General features: G+C 37.9%; 1 protein-coding gene across 1 annotated transcript; it reads right to left on the reverse strand.

The window, feature by feature from the left end:
• Positions 1–10: 10 nt before the first annotated feature.
• Positions 11–14,401, reverse strand: LOC311071771 (uncharacterized protein; the record flags this gene model as incomplete). The annotated part of the gene is made up of 19 exons (XM_084096310.1): positions 11–121; positions 300–506; positions 622–730; positions 1,550–1,764; positions 1,887–1,999; positions 2,078–2,201; positions 2,268–2,436; positions 3,201–3,355; positions 6,105–6,208; positions 6,641–7,160; positions 10,340–10,546; positions 10,632–10,740; positions 11,933–12,147; positions 12,263–12,372; positions 12,466–12,589; positions 12,928–13,096; positions 13,524–13,678; positions 13,821–13,924; positions 14,021–14,401. The coding sequence occupies 19 exons, from the start codon at positions 14,399–14,401 to the stop codon at positions 55–57; spliced, it is 3,357 nt and encodes a 1,118-aa protein (XP_083952436.1). The 3' UTR covers positions 11–54.
• Between the last annotated feature and the right edge of the window lie 2,630 nt (positions 14,402–17,031).

Genomic DNA, 17,031 nt, shown 5'->3' on the forward strand with positions numbered 1-17,031 from the left:
GACTTCAGTGATGAATTTGATTTTTATTAGATTCATCTTCTCTACAGGTTAGATTCATTTTGTTTCCTTGTAGAGCTCATTTCCAAGCTGATATTCAAGTTGTGAACACACTGATCTTTTCCTGAGAAAAAACATAGTGGTTTAAGTTAATTAAACAAAAATATGTATTTAATATTTTTATATCAAGTTCCTTTTAAACACAGTGAGATATTTTAAGTATCATGAAAACTATATTATGATAATCATTTTTATTATCTTTCATTCTAGTAGTAGTAGTATAGTAGAAAATGATCAATCACCTAGTTTTCTCAATGTCCTCAATAGTCTCAGGAAGCCGCACATTGTGGGTCTCAGGGAGGAGCAGCGCAACGAAGCCTGCAGTGACGGCTACAGAGCAAAACAGGACCTGTGGCAGAGGGAGCCACACCTCGTCCAGGAGGCTCACAAGAGGTGCTAAAGAGACACCAACACGACCAACAAATGAACTATAGCCTAATCCATTCTGCCTATGGTCAAAAGAGAAAGAGTGTTAATAACCTATTTCTTTACTGAACAAATTTGAGCTTAAATCGCATTTTATTATGCACAAACATCAAGAGCATTTGCAAATGATAAACTGACCGTAACACAGTCGGGTACAGCTCAGTGGTATAGAGGAAAACACATGTGAAGGAGGCCTCTGAGAATCCTTTACCCAGCACAGCAATCACTGTACGAGCCAGCAACAAATCTAGAGACAGAAACAGAGACAGCTGGAGAATCTGACTCTTACATAGGTGAAGTTCAGTGTGAAATGTCTGTGCCATCTCCTGAGCCATTCACCATAAATGACATAACTGAAATGTTTAACTAAAATGTAACTAATATTTTGAGAGCCACAGGAAAATGTGTTTTATTAAATACGAAGCTACTTGGCATAAATTGGGAGAAAAATCAGCCCATAAATGGCTAAATTATATTTGCCTTTGCAAATTAAACTGGGATAAGATAAAGCATTTTAACACTAGAAAAAATACATACTTCAACGTTAACTTGACACAATTCATTTTGAAATCAAAAAGCCTTTTAAAGTTACCATGAAATCAAAATGGAATTTTTTTTTTTTTTTTTTTTTGTAGGAATATAGCAGGATGTATTATAAATGATTTTTCCATGCACATCATTATTTAAAAAATCATGTGCCCTAGATTAATCAAAATAACTTCCCCTCCCTCTTGCAGCGACATCTCTTCTCTTCTCCAATGATGTTTTTACTCACATGAGATTACAGCAATAGCAAACCACAACAATCCAATCAATTCCTGGTGGACAAAATCAAGCCCCACCCTACATTTTTTCTTGTTCAAAAAGCCGTTTCACTCAAATGTAAATTTTTTAAATGATTGACATGCTGAACACATGACTGTGATATCACAATGGATGACTTTTAGTCTTTTATGACTGTGACATTCCAATATATTGTTGTTCTGTAACTGAATAAACTAAATAAAACATTCACAGTCACACATGATTGTAGAATCCTAATAAATGATTGTTCTCTATCCTTTACCTCTGGGAATAAGGACAGTGATTCCAGTGCAGACCCCTGCTGTAATCAGCGTTCCCGCCTGACTGTACCTGCGGCCTAGTTTATCAAGACACACATAGGCCACCAGTTTTGATGGCATCTCTATGGCACCATAAATAAACTGGGTGAGGTACAGGTTCAGCCCAAATCCACTGATGTTCAAACTGATACCGTAGTAAGTGAATGCCACTCCAAACCTGCAAAAACAATTTACCTCAATATCTTCTCTTAGTAAACCAGGTTGTTCAGATTTTATTTTAAAGAGCAAACCATAATTTTAGCCATCATAAAGTCTATAACCTAGGTAAAACATTCCCACCAAGTGATTCCTGTAAGCAGAGCCAGTTTCCTCATCTTAGAAGACCTCACAAGATCCAGATATGAGTACTTCTTGTCACCTCTGTCCTCAGCAATTATAACATTAGCAAGGGTCTGAAAGTCATGTTCTCAAAAGCATTAGGAAGATGCCGAAAATTGGATCTTTCTCAATGTCACATATTAAAAAGTTACCTCTGGTTTGATATCTCTGAGGTTGTGTTGCCTGTTGTTAGCTGAGGCACATTTGCTCAGATAAAGATGGGCCTCTTCCAGTCGTCCATTGGCTATGAGCCATCGTGCTGACTCTGGGATCCACCTAGCAAACAAGAATTATGTGATTTGGGACAAGTGGACATGAGAATCAATCATAGTAACATTTTACCTCCATGTGATCAATGCCAGTCCGAGGGGAGCTGTTACCGTGATGATCAGACTCCTCCAGTCATTGACAAGATAAGCAATGCCAGGCAATATCATAGTGCTGACAGACCAATCAAGACTGATTATAACACCAGCAATCGTCCTGTGTGCAATATCAGCCCATTCTACGCCTGATGAACAATAACAATAATGTTTTATTATTTAAAATAGACTGTCAGATATGACATTAGAGATGAAGATCTTTAAGTGACTTTCTACAAAGTTACATCTTTAGACCAAGTGCCTTTTCAATCATTCAATCGACTCAAAACACTGATTCATACAGGAACAAAACGAGTCATTGAATCATTCATTCAATCAATTTGTTCAAAAACGCTGCTTCATTCAGATATTAAACAAGTGTCAAGCTGACTGAAATTGCATACTGTCTAGTTGGTACAACATTTAGTTTGAAACTTACTTTTGGAACTTTCCTTACAACTCCTTCATGGCTACATGGAATACAATAGTAAAGTGTCCATCAAATGCACACTCCAGAATCTCAGCAGGAGTATTAAGTCATCCGCGTAATTTTGCCTACTGTTTTTCAAATTCGGACATACTACTCTCTTTTGCAGGACTGTATTCACATACTTTACAGTATGGAATTAAGCATATTCGGACACAGTGACTGTCTTTATGAGCGAGTCATTGAAACGTTTATTCATTGATTAATTGATTAATTAACTCATATAACTGACTTGTTACATTTTTTTGATTCATAAGGAGCGTTAAGAAAAAGCAAATTAGAAACAAAGACAGAGCCACTGTATAATTGTGAAGTAATCTGGTAATTGTGATTGTGAATAAATTTATATTTATATAATAAATAAACATATTAATTATAAAATACATATTAATTAGTCGCCCAAGTCCGGGCATCTAGAGCACTCACACAGGACAATGGAGATTATGCTGATGCCTGTAAGGCCCATTCCAGTGAAGAATCTCATTATAGCAAACATGATGAAGGACTGAGAGAATGCACTGGCCACTCCAAATGATATGGATATTAAGTAAGACATCATCAGCATTCGTTTCCTACCGTACCTGGAATTAGGTAAACAGAACATCTTGGTTACTGATATAACCCTTGTTCACTGGTGGAGGGAACAGAAACGTTATGTCGACTGACAAATGGGGTCTCGCTTGGGAGCCCCAATCACCTTTAAATTTTTACAAAAATGGCCTATAGAATTGGTGAGTGGAATTTGCATGCTGAGCCACTCTCCTGCACATAAGGGTAAATAAAATGGCAGCATGCATCCACTCATTCAGGTTTATGCTGAGGAGCAGAGACAAAGGCACCGGCCATTTATGGGGTCTAAATGGGGTCTATATGGAAAACACCACAACCACTGAACTTTGTTACAAGTGATGGAAATGCAAATGCTGGCAAGCTGTAGCGTGCCCTAGCGTAGGTCATAACCTACTCTGCATGCCACGTAAGCCCAGAATATTAGTCCTCCATGCCAATGGGATAGAAGGGACAAGGCCAGGGCCATGCAACATATGGAAAAGGCCTCTGCGTTAGGTCCTGCCTAGACAGGGATTGAATTAATACAAACACAGAGACGGGGCATGGTAAATCTGCCCAGGGAAAGACAAGGGTTTACAGAGAGGGAAACCGTACCGTGGAAGAATACACATATGGGATTACCAAGGGGGAATCACAACACATGAGGCATCTAGTCCAGTACAGAGGCTGACCGAGCGGGTATGCACTCGAGTACTGGACCTGGCGTTGGACACCTTCAACACCTTCGGCGTTGGTCTGACTGCCGAAGGATGCTCTGAGGAAACTCAATCCAGGGTTTGCCAAGCACGGAACTCAGCTGTAGAGCCAAAATGGCGCTCGTATCCCCCCCTTAGAGGGGACAGGCGCTGCAAGTGAGACACCGAGCCAGCCTTCCTACACATTATCTGTTTGTACCTAACACACAGGAAGAAACCAGCTCCACCCGGAGATTGTAGAATCTTGCAAAGTTATTAGGTGTCGCCCAGCCCACAGCTCTGCAGATCTCTGCCAAAAAGGCACTGCCTGCCAATGCCTAGGAGAAGGCTAGACTTCGAGTGGAGTGGGCCCTCACTCCGAGGGGGAATGGCTCGTCTTGGGATTGGTAAGCCAAGGTGATGGCATCCACTATCCAGTGGGCCAACCACTGCTTGGAGACAGCCTTTCCCTTCTGCTGACCTCCAAAGCAGACAAAGATCTGCTCTGAGCTTCTGAAGTTCTGTGTGTGGTCCACGTAAATGCACAGGGCACGTAAACGCAACGTATCTGGGTTGGGGAACTCAAGGCATGATTCGCTGACAGAAAATGCCTGTAGTTCCTCCACCCTCTTGATGGAAGTGAGTGCGGTCAGGAGCGCTGTATTTAGAGACTGGCTCTTAAGCTCAACTGACTACTCAAAGGGAGCTCTCTGCAGACCAGAAAGGACCACAGAGAGATCCCAGGAGGGGATGAGCTCGACAACCTTTCCGTGGGGACTGGCCCGGCAGAAAACGCTCCCACTGTAACCAGAGTGTCAGCCATGCCTATGGCTCTGCATGGGCAACAGCAGAGGGGACTCCAGTCTTCATGAGGAAAGAGAGTCGCAACCACAGTGTCGACATGGTCATGCCCTCACAGGTAGCCATCCATGAATGCTGCCTCAGCATGCTCTCATCAGATGAAGACAGGAAACCACCGCATCCAGAAACACAAGGACAGAAAGATATCTTTAAAAAGACGCTCACCGAACGTAATTGCTCTTTTAGGAAAATCAGCTCTTTGCTCTGAAGTGTCCAAGGGGATTTCATTGCACTTAACTGTGCACTGCTCTTTTAGAATGGCGAAACCCACTGAATGCCCCCTCTCCACCAGCATAGAATGATCTCCGTAACACACTCATTGCATGGTCATTGGAAGAGTGATCACTGTGCAACCACTCGGTTCCAAAGCAAATTCCACTCACCAATTCCATTGGCCATTTTCCTAAATCTCAGAGGTGATTGGGGTTCCAAAGTGAGACCCCATTTGTCAGTCGACATAACGTTGTAGTGACTGACAGATGTGGAACCCATGAGATATACCACAATACTTAAGTAGCCTACAGTGTTGGGAAGTGACAAAAAAAACAAAAAAACATGCTACCTATTATTATTGTTTTTCAGTAGCTTGACAGTAGTTCAGCTGTTCTTAAAGTAGTGTAGCTTTTCCAGAACGAGTTACTTTTTCTAACGGACTGCATTAAGTGACCAAAACACCACATCGCTTTTTTAAATAGCTTTAAGGAAACAACAAACCTGTCACCTAAACAGTAAATTCATTCCGTAAGTATGTAATTCTGATTCATTGTTTTAGTGAATAGGCTAATCCTCCCTAAACCTCCCTTTTAGTGAATTGCTCTATTCGGATGATTCATGAATCATGAGTCATTTGAATTCCTGCAATATATCTAGATTTTCATTTAACTCATTATGTTAAATAAAGCATTTTTGTTGCATAAATGTATTATTCAACTTTCAACCTTAATTGAGATGACAATTTATTCAAAACCTCATTGTGTTTGTGCAAAATATTTTTCTGATTAAATTGTAACTAAGAACAGTTATTTTTTATTTATAAACTCATATTGTTTACTTACAATATGTGTCTATAAATACTTAACTAACTTCAATGTACATAGATACTTTTTGTTTGTGGTGTGGCCTTTACAAAACAATGGACTGTAGTTGAACTGCTTCAAATAATGATTATGTGACATCGCCATTTACTTCATCTCTTGAAGGGCCAGATCTTAGTCTAAGGTCTCACCTGTCACTCAGCCAGCCAAAAATAGCTGCTCCAACCATCACACCAACAAAGAAGATAGTGGCTGTGGCTTTATTCAGACCTTTCCTGTCGCACACCAATTCAAACTGAAAGAGGGACACACACAGTATCAGAGAGATATAATTTTCCTTTTGATGAGTGAAATAATTCTGCTTAATGTCTAATTCAGATGTTCAACTCTTCTTTATTCAAAACTTGCATTTGTCATGATTTTTAAAAGCTGATGTAATTCTTGCACTGCTATCATCACCAAACAGAATTTAAACACCCCTCATCTGCCATTGGCCAGAGAAAAAAAAAATCCCGCCCCAAACTCATGCCATTTGTTGAGCCAATGTTTTAGGGAAACCCCCAAAATGGCTTACTTATAATTTTAACATAAAACAAACATACACTTCAGCTTTAACATTTATTTAGGCCGAGAATGACTGTGAAAACAATATTTAACAATCTTAAAATTAAAGTATACTGTATAGTTATAAAATGCATTTGAATAAAAAACATATGAAGTGAATTACCTCAGTAGCCAAGGCTGATTTAAATGTGCTGTTGTCATACTCCCATCCATTCTGACACTCCACTACAGGAAGTTCTGTGCTGCTGGAGGAGTTCATCAGCAGATGGAACTGAGGATACGAGAACATGTGACAGGAAGCAGGAGTCCCATCCTCCTGTGCAGGGATACTGACAGTCAGTCTCTCTTCTCGACTCAGATTCCCAAGGATCCCGTCAGCATCCAGAGAGCTGATGTCACAGTGATGAGATGGGATAGCAGCGATAAAGTTGTTTAACAGAAAGTGAAACGGCAGCGTGACTCTCGGAATCACCAAAAGGGCGATGATACTGATCTGGTATTTTCCAAACCCCCCAACCTCAGCCAAAAGGTTCTCAAACTTCATCTTTGCTGATCTAAACTTCTGATGTGGCTCAAAAGAAGCAATGAGGGTGATATGGACTTGAGCTCGTCCAACAGTAAGTCTACTTACACATTCACTGATTTGATGTAGATCATTAAGCATGTAGATCATTAGCATTTTCCTTTAGTAAATTAACATCTAACACAGACAGTGATTAAACAGTGGCGGAACTTAAGGCCTGACCTCATTTGGATTGACTGCCCGCTTAATAAATGACAACAGTGTTGAACAATACATAGACAAACTGGGGACAAAGGCAGATATTATATTATATTATATTATATTATATTATATTATATTATATTATATTATATTTATTATATTATACTATATTATTACAGTTTAAATGTAAAATTTTGATCAAATATAGTCTACAGTAAAACCAGCAATCCTTTCTGATATATTTTTTCAATTTAAAATAACTGGTTTCCATTTGAAAATAAATGTAATATATTCCTGTGTTGGCAAAGCTGAATTTTCAGCATCATTACTCCAGTCTTCAGTGTCACATGATCCTTCAGAAATCATTCTAATATGCTGACTTGCTGGTCAAGAAACATTTCTTATTATAATTTTAAATGTTAAAAATGTTAATATTTTTGCTGCTTAATAATTTTGTGGAAACCGTGATCATTTTCAAAAATTCGAAAGAACAGCATTTATTTGAAATATAAATCTTTTATAAAATATGTGAGACTCTTTACTGTCACTTTTGATTAATTTAAAGCATAAATAAAAGTATGAATTTCTTTCAAATAATAATACTACTTTTGAACAGTAGTGTACATTATACAGTTCTTGCCTATTATAATCCATACCTTTTGACAGCACTGTAAGCCACATGTAAAGAATGATTACTCTTTCTCTGTCACTACTGCCATCTAGAGGTTCTGTGACCGTACCATTATTAGAAGGACTGAATATATAGCAACATAAACTCACATAAGTTATGTTCAGGTCCAGCAAAGATTCATCAAAGTTTTTCAAATGCAGAAAGCTATAGGTGTGAAAAACACAATATCCGCTCTCACTCCCTGCCATGAAACATTAGAATTGAATACAATCTAATTAAACAACTGTGTATGACTGCATAAAGTTGGGTGCATGTTTTGCCTGTCTGCTTTCAGGTCTTTTCTCTATAATTTCATGTTTATAGCAGTATCACTTGTTATAAAGTTTAGATAACGAGCAAAAATGTTTTTTTAAAAAACATTTTTTTTTAATCACAGTATGTTTTTTTCTAATGATAAACATGGATACATGAGCTGTGTTCACTCTGTATAATAACTTATGAAGAGAATATGTGTGATGTATTGGTTTTTGGTGGCAGTTGTCAATTACATGAGAGTGTTGCCACTTCCACAGCTCATTAACTAACAGAAGTCTGGAAAATGTGGCGCTGTCCAGGGTGCTGTTTGTCACACAGAGTCCAGATACTAATCCTGGTCTGAGTGGGTGCTGTCCATGGTTCTGGGAAACAGACTTAAATAAGCCATATTGTGCCCTTTTTCAATGTCTGGATTTTGTTTTTGGGGTCTCCTAAAAAAGGTTTTCAAGCTTGAATGTTCAAAAATCACATTATTCTTCACATATTTTACATTGTTGCAGCACCTGGTTTCCCAGTCTGTCTGTATCGCTCTGTTAAGTTCATATATCTGTGAAGCCCCTCCTTCTGAAAAGCGTAATGTGCTCTGATTGGTCAGCTGGACCAGTGTGTTGTGATTGGTCAACCGCTTCGAGCTATTTCAGAAATGCCACACCCCTTACTATAACAGCTAGTTTCAACACACTACTAACACAACTCAACCAGGCCTCCCCTTTTTTGCGTATGACTTGGGCAGGAATTATTTAAATGAGGGATATTGTGACGTGTATGATTCTGGAAGAAAACTCTGGAAGAAAGACTACAACAAAGCATTTCAGAGAGTTCAGAAACAATGCTTCCTGATATAGAGATTAATTCCCTATGGAGTGGACTTTGTGCTTTGTAACTTTGACCTTTTTCCTGCTCAAACAGGAACATTATACACTAAAGAAAGTTGAAATGTAAAATAAAACATAATAGGTCCTCTTTAAAAAGAAAGAGATTAACTAAATATGTATATAAATATAGGTAATGCATGGGCAAAAAAGACTGTATCTAGATTTCTCAATTCCTAGAGGTAAGTAAAACAGTATACCATGACTCAAGTTTTATTAGTTACAGTGCTATGCATAAGTTTAGACACCCATGCTAAAGTTGACTAAAAAGAGGAATAAAAAATCATCTTTTGGAAATTGAACTTAATGCCTTAATTAAAAAAAAAAATAGGAAAAATCCAACCTTTAAGGACACCAATTTTCTTTGTGAATGAATAATGTATCGTAAATAAATAAATGTTCTTCCTTAAAATACAGGGTGCATAAGTTTGGACACCCCTATGTTAAATTCCCATAGAGGCAGGCAGATTTTTATTTTTAAAGGCCAGTTACTTCATGGATCCAGGATACTATGCATCCTGATAAAGTTCCCTTGGCCTTTGGAATTAAAATAGCCCCACATCATCACATAGCCTTCACCATACTTAGAGATTGGCATGGTTTTATTTCAGTTAGCCTAATAGCTGGTTTGATTTGCATTGAGAGATGATCTTATGGAAAGTACTCCATGCCAATCTCTAGTTATGGTGAAGGCTATGTGATGATGTGGGGCTATTTTAATTCCAAAGGCCAAGGAAACTTTATCAGGATGCATAGTATCCTGGATCCATGAAGTAACTGGCCTTTAAAAATAAAAATCTGCCTGCCTCTATGGGAATTTAACATAGGGGTGTCCAAACTTATGCACCCTGTATTTTAAGGAAGAACATTTATTTATTTACAATACATTATTCATTCACAAAGAAAATTGGTGTCCTTAAAGGTTGGATTTTTCCTAATTTTTTTAATTAAGGCATTAAGTTCAATTTCCGAAAGATGATTTTTTATTCCTCTTTTTAGTCAACTTTAGCATGGGTGTCTAAACTTATGCATAGCACTGTATATACAAAAGGTGGGATATGATATCAAGTACAGCTTATGAGACTTGTTACTGTGATTTGTGCTTTTGAAGTGATTTGCATATCATTGCGTAGTGTCTGTAGAGATGGGCAACTTTAAAGGAATGTTACTCTGATCCTCTGTTGTGAAAAGGTTTCTTTCTGCAATAAAAAAGCAAATGATTGTGAATTTAAAAATGAGAAAAACAAACAGAATACAATTCAACAAACTAAAGCTGAAAACATTTTGTCTTGTATTTGCTGTCATTTCTTTTTCTTATACCTCATCTCTTCAATATCTTCTATTGTTTCTGGCAATCTTGCGTTGTTTGTTTCAGGGAGAAGCCAAGCGATGAGACCAGAAAAGATGGCCAATGTGCAGAAAACGACCTCTGGGAGGAGCGTCCACTTGTCTTCTAAGAGTATGATGAGAGGAGAAATGGATGCACCCAAACGTGCCATAAAACTGGTGTAGCCAAGCCCATTCTGCCTATAGACGTGAAAGGGAGATAACAGAAGCATTTTCAAAAACGAGAGTGATTAATAATTCGAAAAGAGACATGGTAGATTCTAACCTCATGACTGTAGGATAGAGCTCAGTGGTGTAAAGGAACACAGTTGTGAACGAAGCTTCTGAAAGTCCTTTACCCAACACTGCAATCACAGTCCGAAAAGTCCAGAATTCTAAACCCACAGACATTCACACAGAAGAGGTCAGAGAAAATCATCAGGCAACCAAATCACGTCATACTATGCCATTCATAAAAGATGGGCAAAACTGTTTTGGGCAAAGCAGTGGTTCTTTAAGACTAGATTTTATGATGGATCCACAGTGCGACTCAAAACAGTATCAAAATTTGTCCTTAAAAAGAAAATGTCCTTGAAACTAAGCATTTAAATGTATTAATATACCTGCAATATCTTAAGATTTGCATTTTAGTGGTTTCGAAGGCAACTAATTCACCATACAAAAAGAACTGTGGTCATGATAAACTATGTATATCCTTGTTGTGAGTGTACCTGTGTTTAAAGGTGCAGTATGTAAGATTGACAGCTAGGGGTTGAAATGGGTACTGCAGACCATATTGGAGAGTGTTGTTTCCCCCGCCCCCTCCTCCTCAGACCCGATGCTCACGCGGGTCGCCAGTTTGAGGACATGCAACAGGAGCGAGCGCAATTGACAATGGAAGGCAAAGAGTTATACTCACTTATAAGTTGATGAGTCGATTTATGATGAGTTGATTATCGCGTTTTAATATGCTCTCATTCATAGAGATTTTTTAGATGGGTGCTGAGGTGCCGATCTCTGACCCAGTTTATTCGCTGGCTTCAATGGCAGTAATATGCTGTGTTTTCCAAATACTATTGGGTAAATTGGCAACGTGCAATATCGCACAGACCAAAACAAAAACAGACATTCTGACACGGAATGCACATTTCAAAGTAGAATAACTGTCCGTACCATTGTTTTTCTGAGAAACAAGTATGTGAAATCAGCATGTATCCTAAATATCTGCAAACATATTATGGTATTTTTATGCTTTAGACCAGTCAAAAACTTACATACAGCACCATTAAATCTAGACTTGTAGAATTTTGTTCATGATTTTCATGGATGGATAATCATTCCATCTGGCCAGTTTCTATGATTTGTATCAAAATTAATAGTTTGACTGGCTTTTGACATCATCATCAAGTGTTTTCTCACCCCTTTTAAAAGCGTATGTATTGAGAAATTAAAATTTAATAGCACGTATGTATTGTGGTATCCCAACTTTGGTATCCTAACCTTAACCCTATTGGAACCATAGTCGTGAAACTATTTTTTGATGAGAACCACTGATTTAAAGTGTACTTGCAACTAAAGGTGTTCAACCTGTAGGTGTGATGATGTTGATGAGTATGCAAAATCCTGTGAGCACCAGTGTCCCGCTCTGAGTGACTCTACGGCCGACTTTGTTGAGACTTAAGTAGATGAGGATTTTTGCCGGCACCTCTATGGCTGCATAAATGAAGTGTGTCAGGTAAAGATCAAGCCCAAAGCCGGTGATGTTTAAGCTGATGCCGTAGTATGTAGAAGAAACTCCATACCTACAAAAAGGGAAGATGAACGTAGGCTTGTTGCTTCCATATATTCACTAAAAAGAGGCACTTTCTTCATTTCGAAAAATAAAATACTTAAATTAGTACACACACAAAAACCTACCACACTATTCCAGTAAAGAGTGTGAGTCTCCTCAGCTGTGGGGTTTTGACTAGGTCTAAGTAAGTGTAACTGTGACCCTGTTGATCCATGATTGCTGCAGTGGACAGAGACTGAGATAGAAATAATGGTGTTACTGTTGAAATAAGTTCTTTGCAAATATCTAAATGATGGCAAACATGGATGGCAAATGAGACCCTGTTTACCTCTGGCTTGACTCTAGAACTGAAGTCTCGTCTTTTGTTAAAAGTAGCACACTTTTGCAGATACTTGTATGCTGTTTCTGCCTTTCCATTGGCTATTAGCCATCGTGCTGATTCAGGGATCCACCTATTAAAGTATTAACCAATCTTTTATTAACCAATATATATATATATATATATATATATATGTGTGTGTGTGTGTGTGTGTGTATGTATGTACAGTACCTGTCAAAAGTTTGGAAACATACATTTTTTTTATGTTTTTGAAAGAAATGCATTAAATTGATCAAAAGTGACAGTGAAGACATTTTGTTCATGAATTTAATTACATTTAAAAATAATTTAATGAAAAGATTAAATTAATGAAAAAAAGACAAATCTTTCCAGCTGAGGAAAAACATGTCATGACCTTACAAACAGGCCCTGACTGTGAGGAAGACTCAGGATATAATGGTGTTCCCCTACCACCAGGTTGCTGTAGCAAGAAGAAGAGGAGAAGTGACAGTAATAATCAGCATCCTCCAATCAGTGACCATATAGGCAAAACCGGCCAGCAGCATGTTGCCTAAACTCCAGGAAATACTGCCGAACACCCCGATAAATGTACGGTGCTTAGTGTCCACCCACTCAATACCTGCAGAACAGATCAAATGTAATCATTAACTCTTTCCTCGCCGATGACGAAATTTTTGTCATTTATGAGACAACGCTTCCACTGTTATAGGGTAGAGGGCGCTATTACGCATCTTCAGACAGAGTAGATAATCTCCGTTACATATATTCAATACAGATAGTTTTAAAGCAGCATCACGACAAATTTGATTCAGCTATAAAGCAGCTCTACAGAAGGGTCATCATCCAGCTCAATTCACTTATCCGATAATGTCAGTGCAGTCAAATGATTGACCTTGTTAAGATTGGACTTTTTTCATTTTGGACCCTAAAGTGTTCAGACTGGACAAACGGCTTAATGTCTCTGAGTCCTAGGAAGGGATACAATGGAGAGGGAAAAATACAGCGCAAAGAAGAATTAAGGCAGTTGGGTTTCAGAGAAGACCTACTGAGCCCAACAGGTATGTTGACGATTCCCGTCAATGCCAATCCAGTCAGGAAGCGGAAGGCAGCAAACATGATGTAGGTGCTTGAGAAAGCACTAGCAACACTGAACACTATAGATAACACATAGGACACCAGCAACATGCTCCTACGGCCATACCTGAAAACAACACATACATGAGCAATGACCCTTCAGAGCATTAATACTGCATTCATAATATGAAATGTTTCATTAAACTATCTCTCTGTGTTATTATATCACACTGCAGAAAGATTCTTAAAGGAGGATATTGTTTTTTTACTTATCACAGAGCACTCCAAAGAGCACAGCTCCGGTCATGACGCCCAAAAAAAAAATGGTGACTGATGTTTTCGCCAGTCCCCTCTTGTCACAAACTAAATCAAACTGATTGAGAAATTAAAGAGAGAGAAACAGGAAAAAAACTGTGAGTGGTGAGAGGGCAGAGAAGGATCTATGGTATACACCGTCATGAGACTTTACCTGTGTGGCGAAAGTGCTGATGAATGTGCTGTTGTCATACTCCCATCCATTCTGACACTCCACTACAGGAAGTTCTGTGCTGCTGGAGGAGTTCATCAGCAGGTGGAACTGAGGATACGAGAACATGTGACAGGAAGCAGGAGTCCCATCCTCCTGTGCAGGAATACTGACAGTCAGTCTCTCTTCTCGACTCAGATTCCCAAGGTTCCCGTCAGCATCCAGGGAGCTGATGTTGCAGTGATGAGACGGGATGGCGGCTATAAAATTGTTCAGCAGGAAGTGACATGGGATAGTGATGCGAGGTATGAACAGCAGCAAGGCCAGTGCAATCTGGTAACGGCCAAACCCATCTGCCTTGTCCAGAATACTGTCAAACTTCATTGTCACCTGGAATCTCAGACAATTAAACATCAATATGATATAACTGAATAAAGGTTCATGTTATTTGAAAAGTTTGGAATCAGTGAGATAAATAATAATAATAATAATAATTTTATTCAGCAAGGATGCATTAAACTGGTCAAAAGTGACAGTAAAGGCACTTAAATGATACAAAAGATTTCTGTTGCAAATGAGTGCTGCTCTATTGAAATTTCTATTCATCAAAGAATCATGAAAAAAAAATGTATTGTGGTTTCTACAAAAATATTAGGCAGTACAATGTTTTCATCTTTGATAAAAACAACAATGTTTCTTGAGCAGCAAATCAGCATATATGATTTCTGAAGGATCATGTGACACTGAAGACTGATGTAATGATGCTGAAAATTCAGCTTTGCCATCACAGGAATAAATTAACTTACATCTTAAAATAAAATAGTTATAGAGACATTTTACAAAAACATAACAATAATTCACCAACCCAAAACGTTTGAACTGTAGTGTATATTTATTTATATATACATTTATGTGTGTGTAATAATTACAATAATAACTTTTTTAACCCTTAAATGCATGAATGTTTTGCCAATCATTATTACATATTTGGGTCTTTATCGACCCGGATCTATATTCAATCATGGGCAGATCTCTACCTGTCACGATGATATAAAACTCTCCTGATAGAAAATAAAGCATATTTTGTTACCTTTTGGATCTTGGAAAGGTTCAGTTTGAGCAGATGTTTTATACAATCACCACTGTCCTCATCAGAGCTCATTTCCCAGTACATACAGCATCTTTCTCATATTCTTAAAACTAACATCTTCAAAATCAATATTTGGATAGCTGACAGCTCCTTCACCAGATCCACCATCAAGTGACAGTGACACTTATATTTGATTGCGTTCAGTACTTGCTGTACAGTAAATCGCTGAGCCATTTTTTCAAGTTTTGCAGATGACACTTCCTATTCTTTTGTTTTCTGCCTGAGGTAACTATGAGTGAAAAGTCACTTCATCATTGTGTATCAGACATTGCCACCTTGTGGAATAAAAGTGAATTGCACTTATTCAGTCATCAAAGATTAAATTATTGTTTTGCAGAAGAAAAAATAATACTTACACTGTTACACACCTCGGGTCGATAGAAAACAGGCATTCTTTTTTAATTTTTATTTATTTTTATTTTTTTATATATATTGTTTATAATGAATTGATTGAAGAATACTAAGAAGGTTGATGTCTATCTTTAAAAAGATGAATGAGGGGGAAGGGCAGTGAATGACGTCCCGGGTCATTAAATAAAATGATATTTATTAATAGATATTTGTAAGAACAATTCAGAGCAAGGATCATTGTTAGATGCATTCTTAAAATATACCCCTCTAATCCCAAATATAGGTTACATCATTGACTATATAGAGAGACAAATCATTTAATCATAAATCCATTAGTAAATCGTTGAGACTGTTTGTGATACAACTTCATCACAGACCATTTCAATTACTCTGTAATAAACTATTACTTGGGTTGTTGGACTCTGTGAAGCATGAACTCTTTTGAAGTCCATTCCTTCACCCTACATTACCCTCATAGCAGGCAATGGACCGCAGGGGGTACAGAACTCTGTTTGAATGCTGAGAACAGCTGTAGAGACACACACCAGCTGAACACATTTGATTTTAAGTTTAGAATAGTAGTTGTTCGATGTAAATGGTTTCATTCCATTATTTATAATGGCAGACACTGCAAATATGTATTAGTTTTTTAATGTTTCGAGTTGCTTATCCTCTCAGCAACAACAAAAAATCCTCACATTAATCAACACTTTCAGCTTCAGTCAGGACTTAAAACGAAAAGAATATTTTCTTAAAAATGGTCCATTGTGAAGATGTTGACTTTTATTCAATAAATTATAATTTTTGTGTTTTTGTGCTTTTAAAAGCACTATGATACTATTCCATCAATGTTAAAAAAACACTCACACTCACCTCTTCTTCAGCTTGACTATCGAAGTGGGTGGATGATCTTTGTAGAGTGCCGTGATGGTGAAGAGCTTCAACAAGCAGAGTCAAAACAGACAGAATGATATTGGAGGATAACAATGAACAGTACTTCAAATAAAGGCTAAATGAAGTCCCTCCCCAAACTCCCTTCATCTTTCCTCCCTCTCTGCCTCCTTCAGTCACAGAGAGATATGCTGTTTTTGGCTGAGTAACCTTTTTTCCCAGTCATTTCTGCTCACTATCCATCCGTTTACACTACAGTATAATGTACGGTACAATGTCTCTACAATACTGTCATGATGATATACAACACAAAGCACAATCAGAATTTAGAATTAGAGCTTTTTCTGTAAAATCCTCACAGGAAACCGAGAGAGACATTTAACCACAGGGATTCGCTGTAAAACCCTTCACACTGAAATCCCAATCAGAGTAATCACACTGGAATATGATGATGAACAGTTAACCTGCAATCACTGTAATGACCACTGACAGGTATTATACAATCAAATTATTACACAAAACCACTTCAGCAACATGAACTGACCAAGTAAAGTAGCAGACGGAATCCAAACCTGTAAAGGCAAGATTAGACAATGTTTAAAAGTTTATTTTTGCCCAAATC

The sequence above is a fragment of the Abramis brama genome, assembly GCF_963993115.1.
Source record: "Abramis brama genome assembly, chromosome: 21".
NCBI classification, from domain to species: Eukaryota; Metazoa; Chordata; class Actinopteri; order Cypriniformes; family Leuciscidae; genus Abramis; species Abramis brama.